A 26,441-nucleotide genomic window follows, 5' to 3' on the forward strand; every position below is an offset into this window, starting at 1 on the left:
CGGTGGAGGACTGGGGAACTTCTCTTATGGCCAACAATAAATACGGCAATAAGTAATCCCAATCCCTACCATCCTTGTCGACCACTTTCCTAAGCATGTGTTTTAACGTCTTGTTAAACCTCTCGACCAGCCCATCGGTTTGGGGGTGATAAACCGAAGTTCTTAACTGTTCAATTTTGAACAGGCGACATAACTCTTTCATGACTTTTGACATAAACGGTGTACCCTGGTCAGTTAGTATCTCCTTGCGTATACCCAGCCTGCTAAAGACATAAACTAGCTCTCTGGCAATGGTCTTGGTTGACGTATTGCACAACGGGATCGCTTCCGGGTACCTGGTAGCTTAATCCATTATGACCAGAATATACTGGTGTCCCCTGGCAGACTTCATTAAGGGTCCAACCAAATCCATCGCTATTCTTTCAAATGGCACCTCTATAATAGGCAATGGAACTAGTGGACCCTTAAAATGTGGCCTGGGAGCATGATACTGACACTCAGGGCAGGATGCGCAAAAGTCAGATACCTCTTTATGAAGCCCAGGCCAGAAAAACCTCTGCATTATTCGCTCAGTGGTTTTCTCTACCCCTAGATGGCCTGCCGTTATATGACCATGGGCCAGATCCAACACTGTTCTTCTGTAGGCTTTGGGAACTATTAGTTGTTCCACAATATCTTCCCCCTTCTTAGTCACCTGATATAACAAATCCTGACACATTGCCATGTGGGGATAAGACAAAGGACTATCAGGGTCTACGGGTTTACCATCAACTACTTTTACATTCTCCCTGGCTTTTACCAAAGTAGGGTCATTCAACTGCTCCACGGCAAAGACCTCTCTTCTGACCTCTAAATCAGGCAGACGATCACCTGGCCCAACAACACTTCCCACCTCAATGGGAGGCACATCAGTTGGCGGGCCACCGTCATGTTCCGCATTCTCTAGTTCGCCAACCATAGTAGAAAAAGGGAATAACTCTGACTCAGAAGAAACTCCCTCCTCCACTACATCGACTACCTTCTCAAATGGATCGGGGTTGTTCACCTCTGGAACAAAACGGCTTTCCCAAAACTTCCAGAAGTGAGCAAAGTCTCTCCCCAATATTGCATCGTACACCAGACCATGCACCAAACCCACAGAAACTATAGCAGAGCCACATGGTGTCTCGATGTTCACCTCGGCCGTAACATAATATCGAGTATCCCCATGTATGCAGGTCACACCAACAGTTTTCCCTGTATGCCTCAAGGTGTTCACCAGCTCAGCTTTTCTAAGTGTCACCAAGCTACCAGAGTCTAACAGTGCCTCTACTCGGTTTCCATCTACAGTGAGTACACACATGTGCTTATCAGTCTCAGCCTGCCGGTCAGCCATACAGGCTGTCTGTGCAAAGAAAGACCCCCTGCTGTAGACATGAGCAGTATCACATTGCATAGGTTCAGTTGTAAGTGAACAATTAGCGGCAATATGGCCGAAGCCACCACATCGGAAACACTGAGTCATATTAATGTCTAGTCGTTTACGGGGCAAAAACCTTCCTGGCCTGGCAGGCCTGCCTCCAGGTTCTACACCCTCAGTCTTAGGTACATTCCACCGCCCAGCACCCTTCTCCCCTGGAACAGTCTTACCAGTGTCTGTGGGAGTTCGCCGGTGCGCCATCGGGGCTCGGTGGGGCATACTCATCAGCTCTTCAGCTGCCACGTACCTCTCCACCAGCTCGACCAACTGGTCCGCGGACTTAGGGTCTGCATGGCTCACCCACTTGCGCAGAGTCACAGGTAATGATCGCAGGTACCGGTCCATCACGACCCTTTCCACGATCTGTGGTCCCGTCAGCGTCTCGGGCTGTAGCCATTTTGAGGACAGATGGACGAGGTCATGCATCTGTGAACATGGAGGCTTGTCCCTATGGAACTCCCAGCTGTGGACCCGTTGGGCTCGAACAAAGGTGGTGACTCCCAAGCGAGTTAGGATCTCCTGTTTTAGTTTTTTATAGTCCTTGGCATCAGCCAGGCATAAGTCGAAATATGCTTTTTGTGGTTCCCAAGACAAAAAAGGTGCCACCAGACTTGCCCACTGCTCCTTGGGCCAACTCTCCCTTTCGGCCGTTCTTTCAAATGCGGCGAGATAGGCCTCCACATCATCGCCCGAAGTCATCTTTTGAAGGAAGTGACTGGCTCGTACGGAGTGAGTGGGGGTGGGAGGACCAGTAGCAACATCTCTGAGCCGGGCGACCAGGTGCTGTAGCACCTCTTTTATGGCCTGGCAGGTTTCCTTGATGGCGACCTGTTGTTGCCTCTGGGCTGTCTCCAAGGCCAACAGTTGCACCCTGGTGGATTCCTGCTGTGCCCAGGTAGATTCCTGCTGAAGTTTGTTTGTCTCCTGCTGAGCTCTGGTAGATTCTTGCTGAGCTGCTGTAGCTTGGAGCAAGGCCTTAATCATGTCCTCCATTTTGTCCTAGGGTGTAGGTTGGAAGCTGAACCTTGCCTCTCTGAACATTGGCTGACGCCTCCTCTATGGGACTCCAAGGACACAGTGTTATTTCCACACTCACAAACTGGGTGCCTGTCCCTTTAATTTTTAAACGGAAAGTTTTCCTCTTGCTGCAACTTCAGTGTGTGTGGTTGCCCGCATTCTCCACCATATTGTGACACAGTTAGGTTAGGGGGTCCCTCTCCTGGGTAGAGGACTCCTTCCTTTCACACACAGCAGCTGGGAAACAGTACAAGCTGGTTGGTGCCAGTCTTTATTGTACAATGTCAGAAACAAACATAAAGAAAACATAAACATAAATCCTAGCCCTGTCGGGGCACTAACTTCACAGGTAGTTCCCTCACTACCAGAACCTGGCAGGGCCTAATGCCTAATGCCCTCACCAGCAACAAGGGCACAGCACAACACTTACAGTTAGGTTTTCAAATGTCTCTGAGCAAACTCCCTGTCTGCTCTCCCAGGTGAGACAATAAGCCCTCAACACACTAGGCTTATATTGGCCACTCTCAGGTGGAAACCCTAACAAGCCTGTTACCAGGCTGCGAGAACCAAAACCTGGAGTGGCCGTGGGTGGAGCCCTCCCTCTCCTCTCACCCACAACCCCCAGGTCCCAAACCGGCTTTTCAAAAAGCCAAGACTCAAGCCTGCTACACTGCAGACTTTCTCCTGGGGGTTTAAAACACATAAGACAGGAATCTGGGACAAATGTACCTGCCACAGACCACTTTACCAATGATCCTATCACAATATATATATATATATATATATATATATATATATGTATGCACATACATACACACACTACACTTGCTGCACTAGTAACCCAGAATACACTGTTAGATAGCGGTGACAAAGAAGAAAATGTTCTGTTACAGTATCTATAATCACAGTGTTACTCACTTATCCAGCAAGCTACTGCCGTGGCCACCACCCAGGAAAGAACTACCTGCTGCCTGTCACTTGTCTCCCATTAGGAGCCAGAGCCAGGAGCAGAGAGAGAGAGAGACTCACGAGATGATGGCAACATGTCGCGGGACCTGTAGCTCTGCATCGGTGAGATACTGTGGGCACTAACTATGATGGCATAGCCGCACTACAGTAGAGGTCATGATTGGACATTGGACTGGCCCGGAGAGCCTACCCCTGCGTGCAGCCACAGTGCCAGGGCCGTTTCTAGGGGCTGGAGCTTCCAGTGCTAACATCCAAAATACCCCCCCACCCCACAAAAAAAGCTTAAGATAGTAAATGTGGTTGCACGTTAAGGGGCGTGGTCTCAAATGAAAAGACTACCTTATGAATAAATAACGTTAACATAACCATAGGATTAGGGACAGCAAGACCTAGATGGAGGCATTCACCCATCTAAACACTGGGCACTCCGGTTCTACGGCCGTTCACTCTGCCCGCCGCTACCCGTGTGACGTCATCACCCGCGGCCGCAATTGGCGGCACGTGAACAAACACACGTGAAGACACAGTGGAGGCTACCACAAGCACCGGCTTCCCCATCAGCCTGGACTTTGCCTGATGGAATCGGTATGAAATACTGCCGGCCGCATGGCCGGCGGTTCGATTCCCGGCAGCGCCTGGCCGACATCAGCAGAGTTCCCGGCAGCGGAAGTTGACAGCGCTGCAAATCCTGATCGTGGATAGGTAAGTATTCTCTAACCTAACCCCCTAACCCTAACCCTCCTTATCGGTGCCTAACCCTAATCTCCCCCCAAGTGCCTAACCCTAATCCCCCCTCTAAGTGCCTAAAACTAATCACCCCCTTCCCCGATGCCTAAACCTAAGTCCCCCGGGTGGGTGCCTAACCCTAAGTCCCTCCCGGGTAGCTTAAACCTAACCCTCCCCCTTCCCCTGCGGCTGTCCGCTTGCAGCGCCCGGCATCCCTTCGATCAGGATGCCGGGCGCCAGTCTCCCGGCATCAGGGAAATGCCGGGCATCTACATCTAGACGCCCGGCATTTCATCCCTCACCGGGATATGACAGTCGGGAAGCTGGCTGCCGGTACTAAGGCAGCCGGCTTCCCGATTGTATACCTGCCTGATAAGCCATCAGGAGGACAATGCCTGGAAGGGTAGGGAAAGTCAGGGCTTTAACAACAACGGTACAGCAGTGACTGTGTTTTGACATCCAATAACCAATTGTTCCAAAAGGAGCTATAAACATATGCTTACAATAACCCACATAAATTGTATTTTCTTTACAGGTGCCACATTAATAACATGCTTTAATTATACATAAATAGCGCTCATTTTTATTTTTGTTTTAGTACACATATGTGACACACATTGGCCCTATTTCATTGGGGTTTACCATTTATCTCCATTCCTATTGATCATATTCATGTTAATATTACACTTGGAGATTCCCAGGAATAAAGGGGCCCTTACGTGAACCAGATTGCTCCAAATAGAGGTATAGATATATAGATTTTCAACTACAGGTTGAGTCTCCCATATCCAAAATGCATGGGACCAGGGGTATTTTGGATATCGGAATATTCCGTATTTTGGAATAATTGTATACCATATTGAAATGTCTTAGGAATAGGGCCCAAATCTAAACACAGAATACATTTATGTGTTATATACACACCTTATACACACAGCCTGCAGGTAGCTTTATACTATATTTTCAATAATTTTGTGGCTCAAACAAAGTTTGTGCACATACGGTACATGAAATTAATTTGTTTCATATACACATTATACACAAAGCCTGAAGGTCATTTTATACTTTATTTTTAATAATTTTGTGCCTTAAACAAAGGTTGTGTACATTGAACCATCAAAAAGCAAAGGTGTCACTATCTCAGTCATGCTAAAAATATGCCGTATTTCGGAATATTTGGATATGGGAGACTCAACCTGTATAGGGAAAAACCTCTATATTTGAGAGGTATAATTATTTTAACCTCTATCTCAGGTAATGTCCCTGAAATTGACACTTAATTTGGGACAGCTAACTGGGATTTGAACCTGGGTCTTGCTGGTGAATAGAAAATGCACCTTACTGACTGAGCTATAAATCAGCCAATAACTAGGACAGCTGATATTTAGTTAAACGAGATGATATCTATCCTTCACACATCATATATCGTATAAAAGGATAGCTCCCAATTCTCTCCACACGTCTGTTAAATGATGGTGAATATCACTATATACATGTATGTATAGGCATGTGGCAGGGTTAGTGTTTTATCCCTAATAATTAAATATATATATATATATAATATAATTATTTCCATACTGCAGCAAACTCCCATTAGTGTAATACTAGAGATATATCTTGGCTGGGGTGTACCCCACTGCCTCTAGGTAACCTGAATATGCAGATTATAGACTATCTATTCAGATGGTTCAACAAAATACAGTCTCACAGCTTAATATATGCTGTGGTGCTATAGTCAGAGAATACATCAGTAGCGATCTCACTACTCAGTGAGTCAGTCCCTCTCTAATCTCTCTAATATCTGATGAGCTTGGTTCGCTGTTTTACATAAATATTCTTAGTAACATTTGCACTGAAACCAAGTGACAGGCATATCAAAACACACACAGCAGATTAAGCGTCTAGCTTTGTCAAGGCAAACTGAGATGCTCACCAGTCCTATTTACCCCCCATATGAGATTTCCACCAATCAGGATGACTGACATTAATGGCTAGCCTAGGGTAGTGCGACATGTGCCATTGAACAGGGCACCGCAGGACAAGGGGCGCTGTTCGGGCCTGTCAGTTTTCTGTTTATTATCATTCTCACTTGTAGCTTCCTCTTATTCTATCCCCAGAATCTCCTGGCCTTCCCTATCTCTTCCCTGGCCCTTCCCCTTGAGGCCATGCCCCTTTTTTGGGTGCTTTATATGCCTGTTTGAAAAATAACAGAGACGCCATTGATCTTTCTGGCACAGGGTACCAAAAAGTCTAGTTACGGCTCTGGTCATACACATCTTATTTTACTAAAGTGGTCTGAGAAAGGATTCAGAAGTATAAGTGTTGTGATTCAAATAGAAAAAATATAAGCATTTTTCACCTCTCTAATCACATGACCACTTGTCATGTCAAGTATATGGGAAACATCAGGCATATTAATTAGAACCAGAATGCATGTGCTGATCCGCACTCATCACAGAAAGAAAGACTAATCGATAACTAGGTTAGATAGATAATGAATGGAATAAGATACTCATATTAATTAATTAAAATACTGTAAATACTCAATGTGTTTATTATGAAGGTGCCCTCATAGAAACATATTTAATAAAATGTTAATCCATATACATTCTATATACAAATATATCACAATATATAATGTGTCAGATCGGAATTTAATGTATCTATTATAATTTCCATACGATATTGTGAAAATATCCAAGACATAAAAATATAAATGAGGATATCAGATATCATGTTATCAGACAGACAGCCCCCCTTCTGTATCCACAGCCAAGCCCGCTGAGAGCTGCAGCGGGCCCGGGTAATAGGGGGCGTGGCCTAATCAAGGGAGGCATGGCCACGCCCCCTCCCCCCCAAAAAAAAGATTTGCAGTGCCGCGAAGTGGCGCTGCACGCTGGGGAGGGGGCGCTCTGGGCCCCCTCAGCCCTGCTCAAAGCCAGGGGGCGCGATCAGTGTGATCGCTCCCCCTCACAGGCATAGGAGACCGCTGTGTGCTGGGCTGCTGTGAGGGAGGGGGAGCGGCGCCGGGCCCCTCAGGAAGCCCGGTCCCCGGTAATATGTACCCGCTCCCCCCCTCTCGGTGCCCCTGTCCACAGCCAGCCCCCCTTCTGTATCCCCTGACAGCCTGCCCCCTTTTTGTGTTCCCAGACAGCCTGCACCCCTTCTGTATCCACAGTCAGCTCCCCTTCTGTATCCCCTGACAGCCTGCCCCCTTTTGTGTTCCCAGACAGCCTGCCACCCTTCTGTGTCCACAGCCATCCCTCCCTTCTGTGTCTCCAGACTGCCAGCCACCCCCACTTCTGTGCCCCTAGCCAGCCAACCCCCACTTCTGTGTCCAGCCAGCCAGCCCCTACTTCTGTCCCCAGCCAGCCAGCCAGACCCCATTTCTGTCCCCAGCCAGCCAGACCCCACTTCTGTCCCCAGCCAGCCAGCCTCCACTTCTGTCTCCAGCCAGCACTCTTGCTTCACTTACCTTCTTCTTGATGGCACCTCTCATTCCAGCCTTGAAGCAATGGCAGCAGGCGGAGTAGTGGGCGTGCAGTGGGTTCTTCGCGAGGGGACAACTTTCTTCTTTAGGTGGCCTTAATGGGCATGGAACTGCACTTCCACCCTTACTCATGTCACTTCCAGGTCCCTAGCATGAAGGGGAAATAAGCTCAACCCTTCCAGCAGCGGTGGTGCAGTGTGATGCCATTATGTCATGCGCCACGCACTTTCTTTAAAAAAAATAAATAAACTTTTAAGGATGGTGGTGGAATTGGGTGGGGGAGTGGGCAGGTATTGGGCAGCCGGTGGATCAACTGCCTGGGACCTTGCATTATCTACTGGTGTGCTGCGCCCCCCCTCTCGGCGGCCTTGCAGGCAGCTCGACTGTGTGATGACGGGGGAGTGTGCGGCTTTTGGTGTGACCCCCTTGGAGGATGACACGCGGTGCGGCCTGCACCCCCCTTGTGATGCCATTGTATATATATATATATATATTTATTGAGCAATCTTTCTCCTCACAGGATATCCACAGGAAACGTATGGAAAAGGATCTAACAGAACTTCAGACACTTATTGAAGCTCACTTTGAGAATCGTAAGAAGGAAGAAGAAGAACTATTGGCTTTGACAGACCGCATGGTAAAAAGATCTGATATACTCATTATATCTCATATCTAAATTATCTGCAGAAATGTAAAGCAGAATATTGGCAACAACAACATTTCTGACTTTGTTAGATCAGCTAATCAGTGTATTAAATACTGGAGAATAAAAAATATAATTAATGCTTAATTTAGGCCATTTATAATGAACATTGTGGGAGATGTATCAAAGGAGAGAGAGAGTAAAAAAGAAGTACCAAACAATCAGCTCCTAACCGTCACTTTTCAGGCTGTGTTTGAAAAATTACAGTGAAGCTGGGTACATACTACACGATGTGTGGACCTAGCGGTGCGACTGACGACCATCCCGCCGACATATTGGGTGGCCGGTACACATTAGATGATCTGGTGCCCGCCCACCCGATATGTCGGCTCCTGCCGCATCCCTCTGAATGGGATTGTCAGTTGCATCATCAGATTGAGCTGCATGTAGGGAGACCTGACGATGTGGCTGACGACCCCGTGGGAGCATGCAACGGCTGACATAGTGGAAACACACTTTACAATTTGAACGATTTGTCATTCCGATCCGTCGGAATCGGGCAAATCATTTAAAATATTGTTAAGTGTGTATCCAGCTTTAGGAGCTGATTGGTTGGTACTTTATCTCTCTCCACTTTATCCAAGCTTTGATAAATATCCCCCATTGAATGATACAAATACAGTGCTAGTTTATTTAAGACAGATAATAACAATAAAAATTTTATCAATGAACTCTGGGCCTGATTCAGACGCGCTCGTGAGCAGGTCGATGTTTGGCCATTGCGCATGCGCACACCGGAGCCGGCTCCGACGTGCGCATGTGCGAGACCCGGCTAGTGTCGGGCGCTCCGTTGCTCCAGGTCTCGCACCAAAAGGGGGCGGCTGTCGATTTTGATCGACATCTCGCACCGTTTTGGAGGCGTGACTGGGGGGGCTTCACAAAGGGAGGCGTTCCCAAGCGAATGTCTGCCGTTTGTGGGCGGCCCCACTGACATCACCATCTATCTGGGGCTTACGGCAGACGAGACCCTACCACAAGGGTCTTGTCGCAAGCCCCGATGATCTTGACCATCGTGACCATAATCCTGGCCGCTCGCAATAGCTGTGGGTGGTCACCCACAGCTATGCGAGCGGCCAGGAGGCCGCACAAAAAAAAAACGCCCTGATTCAGAGCGTCCGGCTCTGAATCAGGCCCTATGTTCTATCAATGTTGTTCATTGTGGTGGATTCCATTGAGCTTTCTGAGCTGTGACCTCTCTGTCAGAGAGCTAGGGTTCTCTCTTTCACATAAACAGCTTGGGAACTAAACACTTCTCTTTCTTGTAAAGTGAGGGTGACGAGGATGACACTATTTAAGTCATCAAGTCCCATTTCTGCTGCATGTGGATGAGATTTGAGTAAATATGCGGGCCTATTTAGAGTTTTGCCTTTGTTATATATATAAAAAAAAAAAAAATTAGTATGTTATAAAAATGTTTATTATGATAATGTATTCTAGGAATACTGAATTCTTGTTGAATTAAGAAAGATTAAAAAAGACATAAAAATCACCACAAATATCTAAATAGATGTTTCAACTCAATTGACCTAATCATTACAGCCTATAAGGATAATTACATATGCCCAGACATTAACATAATGTAGCCCATTGTAGATAAATACCTCTTAAATTATATAACACAAGGATCCATGAGCAAGCTTACACAAGTACGAGGGTATATAAACCATACAGACAAATGTATCAAACACTTGATACTGATTGCAATATAGACATAGCAAATGAAATACACACTCATCTGTGTTGCTTGAACCTTCTTATACCCTTTTCCACCTAAATTCCGGGTCTGACCTGGAGTTGGAACAAAGTTCCTATCCAGATCAGACCCGTTTTTTTGCTGGCGCCGACTCGGGATATTCCCGAGTCAGCGCCGCTCAAACACCGCAGTCGGGTCTGCATAGACCCGGCTTTTGCGGAGTGTAAGTGGTCGCTTGGAGATGACGTCATCTCCAAGCGCCACTGAAACCGGACCAATCGGCCGGCTAGCAGCACACTCCAGGTCATCGTGACCTGGAGTGCGCTGTTCTCACAGCAGGGTTTCACGGGCTACGCCCGTGTTAAACCCTGCTAGTTACCTGGGTTGGATTGCCGGGTCACTCGACCCGGCGATCCAACTCTCTGCCCTTTTACACCAGGGAGCTGCCCGGGTTAACCCTTCAAAAACCCGGGTTTTAGCTCCGGTGTAAAAGGGGTATAACAGTCTTCAAATTCCTGGCCTACAGCATGGACCATTATGATTGTGCTGTGCCCTGATGTTTGTGCCACCTTGGGGTCATGGTTAGACTTCCCATGCACTTCTGAGCCCACCCCTCACGGTGCCTGATGCTGCATGCTGTACACATAACTACAATTCCATGCAAGTATGAAGCCTGTGCTGGATGAAACTAAAGATTTGTTAGGAGATAAAGTGAACGGAGGTAAGGCACCAGCCAATCAGCTGCTAATTGCTATGTCAAAGGCTGTGTTTGAAAAATGACAGTTAGGAGCTGATTGGCTGGTACCTTATCTCTGTTCACTTTATCTCCTAACAAAGCTTAGTAAATAGACCCCTAAATCTCCTCTAGATCCAAGCAGCACAATTTTGATCTAATTGCCAGGGCTGACTAAAACATGTTAATCTTGGATTCGTCAAATTATCCTGGATGCGAACCATTTATCTCTAGTACACATATAATACAATGTCTACACTTGTTCACCACCTGTAATTGCTCTTTACATCTTAGGAAAAAAGAAGAGCAGAACGGGCAGAGCAGCTGAGGATCCGGACAGAGAGGGAGAAGGAGAGGCAGGCCAGAGTGGTGGTGAGTATACAAACTTTCCTATTGTTAATGTATTACCTTTTGCTGATAACTGGCAAATGAAAGAAATGGAATGGACACAAAACAGTGCTTATTACATGTATGCTGTGCGTATTGGAACATTGGCTAGAAATTAAATAAACTTTGCTGTAAGTTTTCTGAAGATAGAGTCAGCAAGATTTACCATAATAAATAGAGCCATTCTAAGGCACAGTATCCTTCTGCTTTTCTGACAATCAGTTCATGGTTATTTTAACATTCAGCAATAAAGTATCACCTATGAATAGGTGTCAAAAAAAGTTCAGAATTGGGGTTTTGTGGTACAAAATTCCAAAAAGCACCCTGAACCCCTTGGACAGTCCCCCAAAGGTATTCGTGTCAAAAAATTTTTTAAAAAGTACCACAGGTGGGGTGAAAAAAAAGTTGGGGACAAACTTCTAAACTAGCGATATAGACTCAGGCCAAGTATGCGCCAGGAGTTTTTTTGATTGCAGGTGTTCGCGGCAGGTGGATTTTTCATGTTTTTTAAAAGTTCACATTAGCCACTTTAAAATATGCTTGCACCCATTTTCATGTACCCCAAATGTGCTGGGACTACTAATATTTTTTTTAAAAAACTTGCTAAATGCTATTCTTCATCACTTTTCCAAAGACGCTAAACAGCACCTGTTGAGACCATTTAAAGACCCCAAATACCTTCAGCAGGGCTAATCGGGGGTATCCATAGTGATCCCCCATGTCAGAGCATCTTTTTGGGGGTGTCAGGCTGATTTCCCTAAAAAATGACAGTTTTTTTTGATCATTTAATTTTCGCCGGGTCCCGTTTTTGCTGATTTGGAATTGAATACGAAGAAACGCGGGAACAAACGCGATACTTTCTTGCACCCAAAAGCGGCGATGACGGCAAAAAGTTCATCAACAGACTTTTCACCGGCATTTGAATATGGCCAAAAATATATTCCCATAATACATCCCAAAATATGATCCATTGCTTCCCCTTATTAGAAAGTATAAGGACCACCATAAAGTCCATTCATTGCAGTTTTTAAGAATTACCTTTATTTTCTGAATGTATTTAGTAATTGCACAAAGCATCCAGAAAGTGTTCTTTATTATCATCGTCCACCAACATAATGATTTATTACATGAAATTCACACATACTGTATGGGACGTAGATGGCATCCCAACCGCTGACATCCCGACGGTATTAGGCTTGGAGTTAGGGTAGGGGATAGACACTAGGTGGAGGGTTGTGGTTAGGCACTAGGGGGAGGGTTAGCCTGCGGGGGGAGGGTTAGGATTAGGCTGCAGGGGAGGGGGTTAGGGTTAGGCTATGGAAAGGTGGGTTAGGTGTTAGAGTATTTACCTGCAAGCATCAGAATCAGGATGTCGCTGTCTGTATTCTAACCACTGGCAGCCGATCACCAGGATCCTGTACCCAACTCCTACAGTATATTACTGTGTACAGTATGTCATCAAGCTCTGACAATATTCTTCTGCATTATGTACACTACATGTACACTGGTATATGCTGTTTTATTCCATCTTTCCATCAGGAAATCTGGTTTGCTATACATTACTTTTAGGAAAATGATCCTAAATTGCACGGACCTTTATAACAGTGGTTAAAGCGCCAGGGTCATTACACTTTGTTAAAATTTGTAGAGGAGTATTATTATTATTCTGAGTATTATTATTATAATTGAGACACGTTTTGGCAATGAAAATGTGGTTTATTACTTCACACATTCATTTTTCCTTCCCAGGAAGAACGTGCCCGTAAGGAGGAAGAGGAAAACAGGAGGAGAGCAGAGGAAGATGTTAAGAAAATGAAGGCATTTTCCAACATGCTTCACTTTGGAGGCTACCTACAAAAGGTAAAAAAAAATTGCCTATATTTTTATGGCTGTGTTATTGAGGCTTTTCCTCTGATCATACAGATACATTGTATGACATCATTTTGTAAATAAATGAAGCATAATGGTTTGAGGAGACCGAGTTAATGTTAGCTCTTTTGCTGCTCAGCTTAGTTGGTCAGACCATATACAGTCTTATGTACTGTCTGAAGACACCCTGTATACATCTATGGGTTTTTATCACTTAGGCAGACGGCTGGAATGTAGAACTGTAATTTATTATCAATTTGCAAATATCTAGGAAAAACATTATTCTTAAACAATGGCAGTAGGTGCACCGTACAAAAAGCCTACCGAGTAATGCTACGCTAAAGGGCATATAAACACTGACTCCCTTGGAGTGATTTCCCAGACACACTGTTTACTGCTTCACCATACGGAAACAGGGAAGAGTCCATTGTCCTTTTGCTTTTGGCGGAGGCACAAGAGGTGATGGATTAGGCTCCATTTTAACCCGATCCAATTCCCATTGCGGTGTTTCTTTCAGCAAGTCAGGTTTTAGATAATGGTTCCCTTCCAGATTGGGTACCTACTTTTTGGAAGGCTGCCACATCACCTCGCCCCATATGACACACTGAGTCAGGCCTGTGTAAGATGAGCTTAACACAATGTTCAAATTAAGAAGAACATATAGAATAGAATATAAAATGTTTCTTTTTAATTTAAGCTGTAAAAAGAAATATTTAGCTTCTGACTTGCTTAGAGAAGCATACATGTTTGCAATCCTTGCGTGAGAACAGGGAGGGAGGTAATCAGGGAAGATATGAAGACAAGTAATAATAATAACAATAATACTAATTTTATTTATGCAGCGCTTTTCTCCAATAGGACTGAAGGCACGAGGTGAAGTAGCTGTAGGATTACAATGGGCAGAATAGGCAATGCCTAGAATTGATTACATGTAATGTGGCAGATAAAAATACTAGTCAAGATCCTTGCAAAATCATCCGAACTATATATTGTTCATTCTACACAATAAGAGACCCAAGCGAGGGAGCCATCTAGGGTGCACTATACAGTGGGCAGGAAGAGCAATTCATAGAAGTGTAACATACGGTGGGAAATTCAAGAGAAAAGAAAAAGAACAGTAAATTGAAGTGGAAGGATATACTGGGTAAATGCGATTGGAAAGATGAGGGCAGGAGAGGCATTGTAGAGTAAAGAGCCCATGATGCGGCAGTAAGGAGAGACATGCAAAGCAGTCAGTATATCTATATATAATAAATCAAAGGCCTGATTCAGACCTGCTCGCAAGCTGGTCGATGGTGGGCCAATGCGCATGTGCGGCGTGCGCAAGCCCCATAGCGAGTGAGAAATCTCTCGCTCTGGGGCTCGCAACAAAATGGGGCGGCTGTCGATGTTGATAGACAGCTCACCCCGTTTTGTAGGCGGGGAGGGGGGGTGGCTGTAAAACGGAGACGTTCCCAAAGTAATGCCTGTCGTTTGTGGGTGGCCCAACTGACATCACTTGTGATGTCAGTAGTGAACTTCCTGCTCTATTAGAGCAGGACGTCCACTTGGCATTGCGAGTGCTGAGACCCTACCACAAGGGTCTCCTCGCAATGCCGATGGTCGCGATAATTGCGACCATCATCAGGCCGTTCGCACAAGCTGTGGGTGGTCACCCACAGCTGTGCGAGCGGCCTGGAGGCCGGATTTTTTTTAAAAGGGATGCCCTGATTCAGAGCGAGTGCATGCAAATAGCGTGTGCGCCTCTGAATCAGGCCCCAAGTTCTGACTGACTCACTGGGGTAAATTTACTAAGTATTGTGTTTGGGCAAGATTAAACTTGAACAGGTTCCTACAAACAGGCGTGAGTTTTCCCTGACCAAACTCGCAAATTTACCAAGAAGTGATTTTTGCTAAATTGTGTTTTTCGATGGTGAATGCAAATGTGTTTTGTCGTGTGAGTTTTAGGTAAAACACGTGTGAGAATGGATGAGTTTAGAAAACATGTGAGAATGGATGTGTTTATAAAACACAAAGGAGAATGGTTGTGTTAATAAAACACACAGGAGAATGGCTGTGTTTATAAAACACACAGGAGAATGTATCATCCTAGAAACATGTTCTGATTGAAGCAGTCACGTCATGTACACACTACCTAAACATATAAAAACATCACAAACAGCCCAACCTTTGAGGGTTTTGTTGGTTGGAGGTTTCAGAGGGACAGTGAGGAGTGTGTTTAGTGGTGTAGGAGAGTTTTTGGCTATTGGAATAGATTGCTGCTTGGTATGTGAAAAAAATTTTGTGCTTATTTATTGTCTTGTCATATATCAGTTTGTCTCATTGTTCTGTCTTTCTTGATTGTGTTTTTCTTCTTTTGTCCTGTCAGTGTTGTTTGTGTGTGTGTGTGGGTAGTAGGAGAGTAGGTTTGTGTTAGTTTGTCTTTTTTTCTGTGTATTTTGTGTTTGTATAAGGAGGGGGAAAGGAATATATCCAGTGCAGAGGAGAGGCAGGGAGAGAGTGAGATAGAGGAGGTTGCATCTCAAGAGGTCCTATTGAGCAGTACAGGCAGTAGTGATGAGCCACCAAGGCAGAAGGGCAAGACCAAGATGGGGTGCAATGTGAATGTAGAACATGGCCCTTGTGCAGGAGGTCATGAAATCCCACCACGTGCTGTTTGGATGAAAGGCTGCCAGCAGATTGACCCGCCACAAGAATGCCATATCACCCAGGACATTAGGCATACCCACAATGCTAGAAATAATCTACCCTGGCTGCATGCCACTGTGACTCCTGGCTAGGGAAGCAGATGCAGGTATTTATTAGTGGCTGAAATGCCACCATTCCCAGAGTTACTGTATGTACTGTGAGAATGTTGATTTGGATGTCACGAAAACTCTACCGGTCACAGACTGAAAATTACCAATAGCCAGAGACAGAGTGGGAACATGCTGTGTCAGGGTCTTGGTCCAGTTTGACTTGGTCATACAAATGGAATATGTTGTTACCTGGAGCAGCTCCTGCCCTCTTACCTGAGGGGGGCTGACACTGCTTCTGGTCCCAGCACCTGCACAATGAATGTCAGGCACTGGGACTTGTGCATGAGCAGCAGTAGCACCGTGCATGCGCATAACACCAGACCAGCTTCTCGATGCTGCATTGGTAGCAGCCCCAAGAAGCCCTGTAGGGGTGCCCAAAAGGCAGAGCAGCAGCTTCCACTGGAAGCTGCTCTTTGCTTATGGCAGCCTGGACAGGCAGTCTCAGGGGGAGGAGACACCTCCCCCTGGGGCTGCCTGTCCTGTGCGTGACTGGCAGGTGGCGCTTCCAATAGGAAGCCACCTCCAGGTACAGTGTAGCCAGTGCAGTCACTGGAAAAGTGGACAATTTTACTGGGGGGGCTGCAGCCTTGCAGTCTCTAGGTAAAATCCACCACCGGTTGTAACAGTTCACCCAAAACATCTGTTTGACTTCACCATCGACCAATGGGTTCAGGTTCGAACACTTCCAAAAAAATGTGGTCTGAGCAGCATTTGTAATACCTGCATTAACTAATTTTCTGCTCAGTTTCTTGCTTCTGGGTCCTTCCAGCCTGATGGTAGATCCTCTGAAATCCCAGCCACATGCAACAAATACCATTGGTAGTATATATTGCCATTTTTGCTTCACACAAATCAATGCAGCTGATTTAGCACCATTAAAAAGCATCATCATTGATTTCCCACTAATTGCAACTTGAAACATCTGTGAACACATGCAAACACATCCAAACTCACGCAAACACTCACCTCAGGTGGTCGTCTATTTGAAAAGTATATTTTGTTGAGAGTTTGGTAATTTCTCTAATTTGTTGGAAAAACAGCCAAAACTTGCGTGAGATTGTAATCTTGCCCAAACACGATTCTTAGTAAATTTACCCCATTGACTCATTATTGCCCAGCCCAAACCTCTAGAGATAGAAACATGATAATCATGGAGTATATGCCTTCCATGACGTAAGTGCCCACTAAGCAGGGATTTTTCAAAATTAAACTCCTAAGGGGGTGAAAAGGGCTAAAATGTTTCCTCCCCCTGTGCAGTATACTCACTGACTGACTCATTGTGGCTGCAGCACAGTTCAATATTCAGAAACCAACTGTAACCCCAAGTTCTGCCAAACATCACTGGCAGTTGGTGTGGCTCCCTTATTTGAATAATGAGGGAGGGGAATGTGTTAAAACAGAGGAGAGAGAGGAAAATGTGTTACAACAGCTGTGAGAGAGGAATGTGTTACTATAGAAGTGAGAGAAAAAAATGTGTTACAACAGCTGTGAGGTGAGGGAAGAGAATGTGTTACTACACAGGTATGGGAGGGGATTGTCTTACTACAGAGGTGAGGGAGGAGAATGTCAAATGAGGGAAGGGAATGTGTTACAGGGGTAAGCGGGGATAATGTGTTACAACAGAGGTGAGTGAGGGGAATGTGTTACTCCAGAGGTGAGGAAGGGGAATGTGTTACTACCGGTGTGAGAGAGGAAAAATATTTCTACAAAGGTAAGAGAGGGGAATGTCAAATGTGTTACAACATGGGCGAGGAAGGGAAATGTTTCACTATAGCAGTGGGGGAGGGGATGCATTACTATAGAGGTCTACCCAGGTAAAACCTGGTACATCAGCCAGTTGCACATATAAGTGTAAGGTAAAATGGATAAATAACAGAGATGCCATACTTCAAGATGTGTGAAGACAGAATGCAGTAGTAATAATAATAATAGTCCATGTTATGAAACAATTTGTGAAATTACCAGGTGATGTTGCAGGAGGTGGAATTTAGTAGAACTTTGCAGGGGTAACTTGTATATTTAAGATTAGGGAGTGTGGAAAAATGCATAAACTCCAGTTATAACTCTGTATCATTTGAATGATATTCTTATGCTGCCCATCCACTAGGCGATTAAACCTAACGATTGAGCGATAACAAAAGTCATTATCACTCAAACGCTTGGTAATTGCCTGCAAATCATGCAGTTTAATGTCTAATATGACCAGCGATCCGTGTGCACACTGGTCGTATTGGACATCTATCATCGGGCAAACATGCTGGTCAACCTAAGGTTACTGTCAGGTTCATCATGTTACCAGATGATTGATGAGCCTGCACTGAACGACTGCTCATTCAGTGTAGGCACATCACAGACATAGAAACGACAACATGTTTACAATGTTGTAATCGTGCTGTCGTTTCTATGTCGTGTAGTGGATGGGCAGCATTAGAATTCCGCCTTCACAGTTGCAGCCCAATGCCTGATTGCATGTCTTGAAATTAATTCTCTTAAATACTACACACTGTATCAGCTGGAAAAGGGGGAGGGTGTGTTTGATTACTATGTTCAGCGGTCTAATTAACAGGGAGTGTTGCATTAGAGACAGGATCACAGTTGCAGACAGACAAACATTCTTGGGTTGTGAAAAGTGTAGACATTGAGAAAGAAAAAACCTAAGATGTTGAAGATGGTTTTACTTGTGAACAAAGGAGAAATGGGTTTTAAGGGTTAATGTATCAAGAAGTGAAAAACGTGGAGAAGTGGACTAGTGGCGAAGTTGTCCATAGCAATCAATCAGCATTTATCAAGTATAGTCTATAAAAAAATAATAGGTAGGAGCTGATTGATTGCTATGGGGAACTTCTCCACTCTTTGCCATTCTTGACACATAAACCCCATAAACTCCAGTTATAACTCTGCATCCTTGGAATTACATCTTTAGAATGCAGTCTTTACAAAGACAGGCCAAGGGCTGATTCAAGTAATAGATCATCAATGAATGCTGATACATTGTGCTTTGCCTGCCCTGCAATTATTCCACTGATATCTGGGATTTCCAGATCTGCCTGAGAAATTGCTCCAGTGTTAAGAATACAGGGGGTTTCCTTCCTCTGTTCAGTTTCAGACACATATTCCAGGTGGAAGTTACACTAAACACTCCACCTGTAAGCAAAAGTAGAGGCCAAGAATCTATTGCACCATGTTATCACCCAACACTTAATGCATAATATTTCCTCCTGTAATAGAGGTATTGGTTTATAGCAGCAACTTTCCCCTTAAGGCTTAACAAGCTTACTTAGTTGACTCCAGTGACTATATTTACTAGAGTGCAGGTTTTTAGAAGCAGAGATGTTGCCCATAGCAACCAATCAGTTTCTAGCTATTATCTTCTAGAAGGTGCTCGATAAATGTTAAGCAGAATCTGACTGGTCGCTATGGGCAACAACTTCACTTCTAAAAACCCGCACTTTAGTAAATATACACAAAGGATTCTGTAGTAAAGGATTACCACTAATACGGTATTCAGGTGTATAGGTAAACAGTACTCAGAAAAAAACCCTTCCATTGGCCAATGTGCAGCAAGTGATTCCTTTGTGGGGCACTCTTTTATAATAAATTCATTGATGTAATGGATATCAGGAAATATACATAATTACAATATAACTTTTAATCGGTTCCCTCTTTAAAGAGATTGGGGATTATTTTGACTCTGAGTGTGAAAATATGATACCCATCAATAAACCCCCATAAATACCATATAATTTATATAATTGATATCACAAAATGAACATAATTAAAACATAACTTTGAATCGGATCCTTCTTTAAAAGAAATTGGGAATTATTATGGCTCTGATTATGAAAATATGATAGTCACCCATCAATAAGCACACACAAATATCATATCCATCAATAAGCACACACAAATATCATATCCATCAATAAGCACACATAAATATCATATCCATCAATAAGCACACATAAATATCAGATTAGACATTCTGTAATTGTGTATGAAATAATTTCCTTGTGGTGATCATATTTAATCATTAACAATGTATCACCTAATGGGTAAAATAAGCAGGTTTAGCAGTTAGTACATTCACTCCCTTTCTTCATGAATTCATTTATGTAGTAGCACTATATGCAACCAACATACACATAAATTGGAATTTAAACACTATAATGCTTCTAAAAAAAAGTTTAAATGTTTTTGATGATTGTTGCAGATATAGTATATACATACAGGACAGATATATTCTCGATATACTTTTGTTATATGAGACATAGTTTGTTTTATCTCTGTCTTTCTCTCAACCATAAATGCCAGCAATTCAGTATCATGTATTAGAAACAAATAATAGACAATAAATAATAAATAAATGACACATCTAGTCATGTATACAATGTTGCAGCCCCTGTCTCCTGTGATTATTATTTCCACTTCATGGAAAAACTATTGGGGGAGAATACATGTACACCGCTATTCTTAAATGAGCTGGCAGGAAGAACCAAAGAGATTAAAAAAGGACAGATAAATGGTTAGGTACAGTGTGAAGGTCCGGTTCCTTCTGCTTTCCTAGGTCTTCAAATTGAGCAGACCTGGGATGAGAGAGGAACACACGGCAGCATTGTTGGAAACAAAAGAGAGTAGTGGGGGACAGTGCGCCCGTGTATGGTGTTAGGTGGGCCCTGTTACTTAAAGTATTGCAAGAGACGAATGCGCCATCGGGGTAAGTCATGACCCACCTGAGAAATATCTTTCATGTATTCTCCCCCAATAGTTTTTCCATGAAGTGTAAATAATAATCACAAGAGACAGAGGCCCTGATTCAGAGCCGGACGCTCTTTCAGAGCGCTCGCTCTGAATCAGGGTGGCATTATTTTTTTTTTAGTGTCGGCCTCCTGGCCGCTCGCTAAGCTGTGGGTGACCACCCATAGCTTTTGCAAGCGGGCAGGTGATGGTCGCAATGGTCGCGACCATCAGGCTTGCGACCCTTGTGGTAGAGTCTCGTCCATCGCAAGCTCCGGTGAGCTTACGGCTCTAATAGAGCCGGAAGCTCACTACTGAGGCTGCCCCCAAATGGCAGGCATTCCTTCGGGAACGCCTCTGTTTGGCCAGCCACCCCCCCTGGCCGCCTCCAAAACAGGGCGAGCTGTCAATCAAAATCGACAGCCGCCCCATTTTGGTGCGAGACCCGTAGCAATGGAGCGGCCATTGCTGGCCGGGTCTCGCGCATGCGCAGTGGGGAACCATCGACCTGCAAGCGGGTCTGAATCAGGCCCAGAGGCTGCAACATTGTATACATGACTAGATGTGTCATTTATTTATTATTTATTGTGTATTATTTGTTTCTAATACATGATACTGAATTGCTGGCATTTATGGTTGAGAGAAAGACAAAGATAAAACAAACTATCTCTCATATAACAAAAGTATATCGAGAATATATCTATCCTGTATGTATATACTATATCTGCAACATTTATCAAAAACATTTGTAAAATTTTTTTAGAAGCATTATAGTGTTTAAATTCTAATTTGTGTGTATGTTGGTTGCATATAGTGCTACTACATAAATTAATTAATGAAGAAAAAGGGAGAATGTACTAACTGCTAAACCTGCCTATTTTACCCATTAGATGATACATTGTTAATGATTAATTATGATCACCACAAGGTAATTATTTCATACACAAATACAGAATGTCTAATATGATATTTATGTGTGCTTATTGATGGATATGATATTTATGTGTGCTTATTGATGGATATGATATTTATGTGTGCTGATTGATGGGTGACTATCATATTTTTATAATCAGAGTCATAATAATTCCCCATTTCTTTTAAAAAAGGATCCGATTAAAAGTTATGTTTTAATTATGTTCATTTTGTGATATCAATTATATAAATTATATGGTATTTATGGGGGTTTATTGATGGGTGACTCTGTTATATTTTCACACTCAGAGTCAAAATAATCCCCAATCTCTTTAAAGATGGAACCGATTAAAAGTTATATTGTAATTATGTATATTTCCTGATATCCATTACATCAATTAATTTATTATAAAAAAGTGCCCCACAAAGGAATCACTTGCTGCTCATTCGCTGAGGCCAATGGAAGGTTTTTTTTCTGAGTACTTGATATTCGATTCCAGGGAGCACCTTCAGCTATATACAAAATTTTGTAACTAATTATTAGAATGTACTAAATTGCTGGTGTATAAATTGAATTCCATTTTTGTCCTGTGCAGGATATTATTTGTGTTTCTTGTATAGGTAAACAGGACAATAACCATATCTTGATGGATGATCACATATCTCAGTCCAGTCATGTCGTCCACATTGAATTATTCCCATGTAGTACAAGTAACACAAAACTCTCCCGTCATTACGGTACACTAAAATGAAAATAATGCCCAGGGGAAGGACTTATTGAAAGCTGAGGTCATTTGATGAGTTCCTGTATTTTGGCTAGACTTTTCAGAACAGATATAGAAAACATTCAGACCTACTGTAGCAAATTTATTTTAAAATCTTCATAACAGTTATGCTTTTAAAAATATGAAGATTGCTGCAACAATGAAACTCTAGACATATACAGTGGTTAATGATGTGTTCTATTTGTATGTGCTTTATTAGACAGAGAGGAAAGGAGGGAAAAAACACACCGAGAGAGAGAAGAAAAAAATGATTTTGGCAGAGAGAAGAAAGCCTCTAAATATTGAGAACCTGAATGAAGAAAAGCTAAGGTATGATACTATATATAATAATATTATGCTCCTTTTGTATTAGATTTTGGATGTGGACGTGTAGTGCTAGGCTAGACACACACCTGGGTGATGTTAGATATGACAATGCCAATGAGTAGCAGGATAATCTGTAGTTAAAGATCAAATCAGTGAACCTGCCGATCGCCCGTACACATGCTGCAGGGACCTGAGGTGTGTATCAGCTTAACTAAGCGGGCTAATTTAATGCCCATCCAGTTGTGACATCAGTGCTAACTGTGCAGACACATCGCAAGAGAAATTGCTAATTGTGTATACACTTCTCAATCCACAGGTAGGTGTAGTGTGTACCCAGCTTTATAAACCTAAAAATAAGTCTTGCCTCCTTTACCTACTGACTGAGCCATTTTCTCTTCAACGTATGCCTATCTGATTACCTTCTTAGCCTCCTTCTTTCTAACAAGATACACCTCTTTGTCTTCATCATTCTAAGTCTGATTATATATACTAAAGGACATCTTTTTTGCATTCACAATACTTGCTATTTATTTTGCAAACCACACTGGCTTCAAGGCTACAAAGGTCTGTAACTTATAGTATTGCACTTTTTAATTCTTCTCACCTCTCACACAAATCACTAACATATTTCCCATCGCTACAAAGTCAGTCTTCCTAAAATCTAACACCTTTGTTTTTGTGTGGTATGAGTTGGTCTCTGTCTTTATACTAAACCATATTGCTTGATGGTCACTGGATCCTAGGCTCTCACCCACATTTACGTCAGGATTCTGTCACCATTTGTGAGCATTAGGTCTAATATTGCGTCTTTGCGAGTGGGCTTGTTCACCAATGCTTAAGGGATGCTCCCTGCAAGTTTTTCAGAAAGTCCCTAGTTCTAGAAAAACTTGCAAAATACCCCTCCCAGTTTACATAAGGTAGATTAAAGTCTCTCATGATTGTTACCGCTCTTTTTAAGGATGTCCTGCAATAGGTTGCTGCACAGTACGTCTTCCTGACCAGATGGTCTACAGATCACCCCAGTACAAAGAATAGCCTTCTCCCCCATTTACAGTATATGATCATTTCAAAAAGCCTCAGTTTTTTCTTCAATACTTTGGGGTGTAGGTACAAAGCCTTGGAGAGAGATAAAGCGGACAGAGATAAAGTACCAACCAATCAGTTCCTAGCCATCATTAACACAGCCTGAAAAGTGACAGAAGCTAATTGGTTGGTACTTTACCTAAGTCTATTATATCTATCTCTAAGGCTTAGTATATAGAACACTTTAAAGTAGTATTTATGCTTTTTCAGATGCATTGCTACCCCTCCTCCTATCCGCCACCCTTCCTGATAGTTCTTAATAATGTATATCCCGGTATAGCTATGTCCCAGTCATGATTTTCATTGCACCATGACTTTGTAATAGCCACAATATTCAGAGCATCCCTTGTCATTATCATACATTCAACTCTGCATCAGCCTCAATGTGTCAATGTGTCTCTGTAACCGAAATATTACCGTTTACTCGTAAAGGGAACTAATGATTCCTTCATGTATCAGATCTGTAGCAAGAAAAACAGATGCTGACAGTGAAGTATAATGTGCTTAGAAAATTATAAATATAGAATTGCCCTTGCCAGTTAGGTATATGCCTCTTGTATAATGAAGACCTTCAAATCAGAAAGTTTGCTCTCAGCTGGGAGTGTGCTATCTCTCTGGGGTCTATGTACTAAGTCTTGGAGAGATATAAAGTGGATGGAGACAAAGTATACCAACCAATCAACTCCTAAAGCTGGATGCACACTGAGAGAAGTGTACCCAGCCAATATGTCAGCCCGACAGGCCAACATATGAGATCCTGGGTACACATCAGATCGTTCTAATGAACAACGGAATGATCACTCGTTCCGTCCTTTATTACACTGCACGGTGCCGCATGCAATATCTTCAGGTTTGATCTTCAGCACAACATCAAACCTGATGACGTCGCATGCAACCAGGGGAGCACGACGGTATGTAGTTAGGTCACAATTCCGACGGCAGAATGCCAGCCAGGGATTCATGATAGGCGTCGAGATACTGACACCTATCATAATCCCAATGCCAGAATCCAGAATGACGCGGGACCAAACGAGTTAAGTCTGGGGCGCCCATCCTCTTAGCCGCAGGGGGGATTAGGTTTAGGCACTAGGGTTTAGGTTAGGGTTAGGCACTCCTAAGGGAGGGTTAGGGTTAGGAGGGAGAGGGGAGAGTTAGGTTGCTTACGTGCCAATGTCGGGATTTCGAGATTTCCTCCCTTCGGCCAGCCGCTTTCTGGATTTCAATCCCATTCCGAGCACGCATAATATGCATATACACTACACAATATGCACAATTTGTGATAGAGGGTGAGAGGCAAATATCTGGAGGATACCGGTACTTTTAGACAAAGAAAACTGTATTGCTTACAGTTGAACTATTTAATTGTGAGGATTTATAAATTTGTTTACACATTTTTTAATTATTAGGTATAAAAAGACTTGTTAAAGGTCTGAGTTGGTGACACTGGAATTTCCAGCATGTTTTAGTGATACTGTAATACATTCAGCAGATTTTGGAAATATATTCATATGTTCTTATACAGGTCAGAAGCTCAGCAAATGTACAACTGGATATATCAGCTGGAGGCTGAAAAGTTTGATCTCCAAGAGAAATTCAAGAAGCAGAAATATGAGGTAAGTACTCTGAATATTTGTATATGATATTGCATGAATTGCATTGTTAAAATATTAACTAGCATTGTCCTGTGATATAAAACTATACATATACTATAGGGTACCTGGTTACAAGCCTCGTCCTCTCTTACAGATTAATGTATTGCGGAACCGAGTCACCGACCACCAAAAAATGTGAGCAATTGGAGAATTTATTTCCTGTGCACTATTTAGATCCACCTTAATTTATAGTTACCCAAACCTACTACCCAGTTGCACCTCAGAAGATTATCAGTATTTTTGTTCAAAATAGCCCTCCACATTATTTTTTACATTTGAATTATTCATTAAACAATGTATAATTCTCTCTCTTCTCTCCCCTACTGGATGTCTTTCACATACTGGTTTCATTCATTTTCTTCTTTTTTCTTACTCTCTGTCCTTTCTTATCTTCCTCGTATTCCTATTGATATCTACCTTCTACAGTAAAAGGTAAGTCCATTTTGACCATATACTGAAATTGATATTGTAGCATTCAATATCAGTTAAAATAGAATATTTTTATACTATACATTGCATGAAGATTTTGCCTATCAATTCTCTATTGCATCCTTGAAAATGATAGACACATGATTAGTTGCTAGGAGCAACACCACCGGTTTTCATTTTTCGAAGCTTAAGTAATTCTACCCCTTGGCATTAGTGTAAAAAATTAAATAGCTAAAATAGCCAAAGTAAATACACTTACTAAAGCTAAAGATAGCATAAAGCTGTAACGAAGTAAATACACATACTTACTTATAAAGCTAAAGATAGCATAAAGCTGTAACGTGACAGTGCTAATAGTAAGTGGTAGTCACATTACCTTAATTATATACAATATAATAATGATATTAAGTGTCATACACATAAGTATCTCTTGATTTAATTTTCAAAGGGTTAGTTAATGGATGTGGAGGTGTTTTATGTTATTTACATTTTATATGGAGAATGCATCTTTCGCATCTAATATAACAAATATTAAATGATAATCTTTTCTGCAGTAGTTCAAAAGGAAAGACAAATAAGTACTGTGAATAGATGGCAAGATGCTAGAATATAGACTTCATAGCTAATGAATTAAGTAGTATCAGCTGGAGAGGACCATAAGAAAGCAGTCAATTAGAAGCGGCTAGATAATGCTGG

General features: G+C 42.9%; 1 protein-coding gene across 3 annotated transcripts in view; it reads left to right on the forward strand.

Annotated features, from left to right (window-relative positions):
* Positions 1-25,465, forward strand: part of LOC148442659 (troponin T, cardiac muscle-like) — a 127,573-nt gene extending 102,108 nt beyond the window's left edge. For all 3 annotated transcript variants that reach the window (XM_088463667.1, XM_088463668.1, XM_088463669.1), the window contains 6 exons: positions 8,182-8,298; positions 11,085-11,162; positions 12,927-13,037; positions 22,475-22,584; positions 25,187-25,277; positions 25,411-25,465. In XM_088463667.1, the coding sequence (XP_088319793.1) occupies positions 8,182-8,298; positions 11,085-11,162; positions 12,927-13,037; positions 22,475-22,584; positions 25,187-25,277; positions 25,411-25,455 (552 nt within the window). In that variant the 3' untranslated portion in view covers positions 25,456-25,465. The remainder of the gene's footprint in view (positions 1-8,181; positions 8,299-11,084; positions 11,163-12,926; positions 13,038-22,474; positions 22,585-25,186; positions 25,278-25,410) is intronic.
* The last annotated feature ends 976 nt before the right edge of the window (positions 25,466-26,441 follow it).

Source organism: Taudactylus pleione, unplaced genomic scaffold (assembly GCF_031769625.1).
Source record: "Taudactylus pleione unplaced genomic scaffold, aTauple2 ptg001423l, whole genome shotgun sequence".
Taxonomy (NCBI): domain Eukaryota; kingdom Metazoa; phylum Chordata; class Amphibia; order Anura; family Myobatrachidae; genus Taudactylus; species Taudactylus pleione.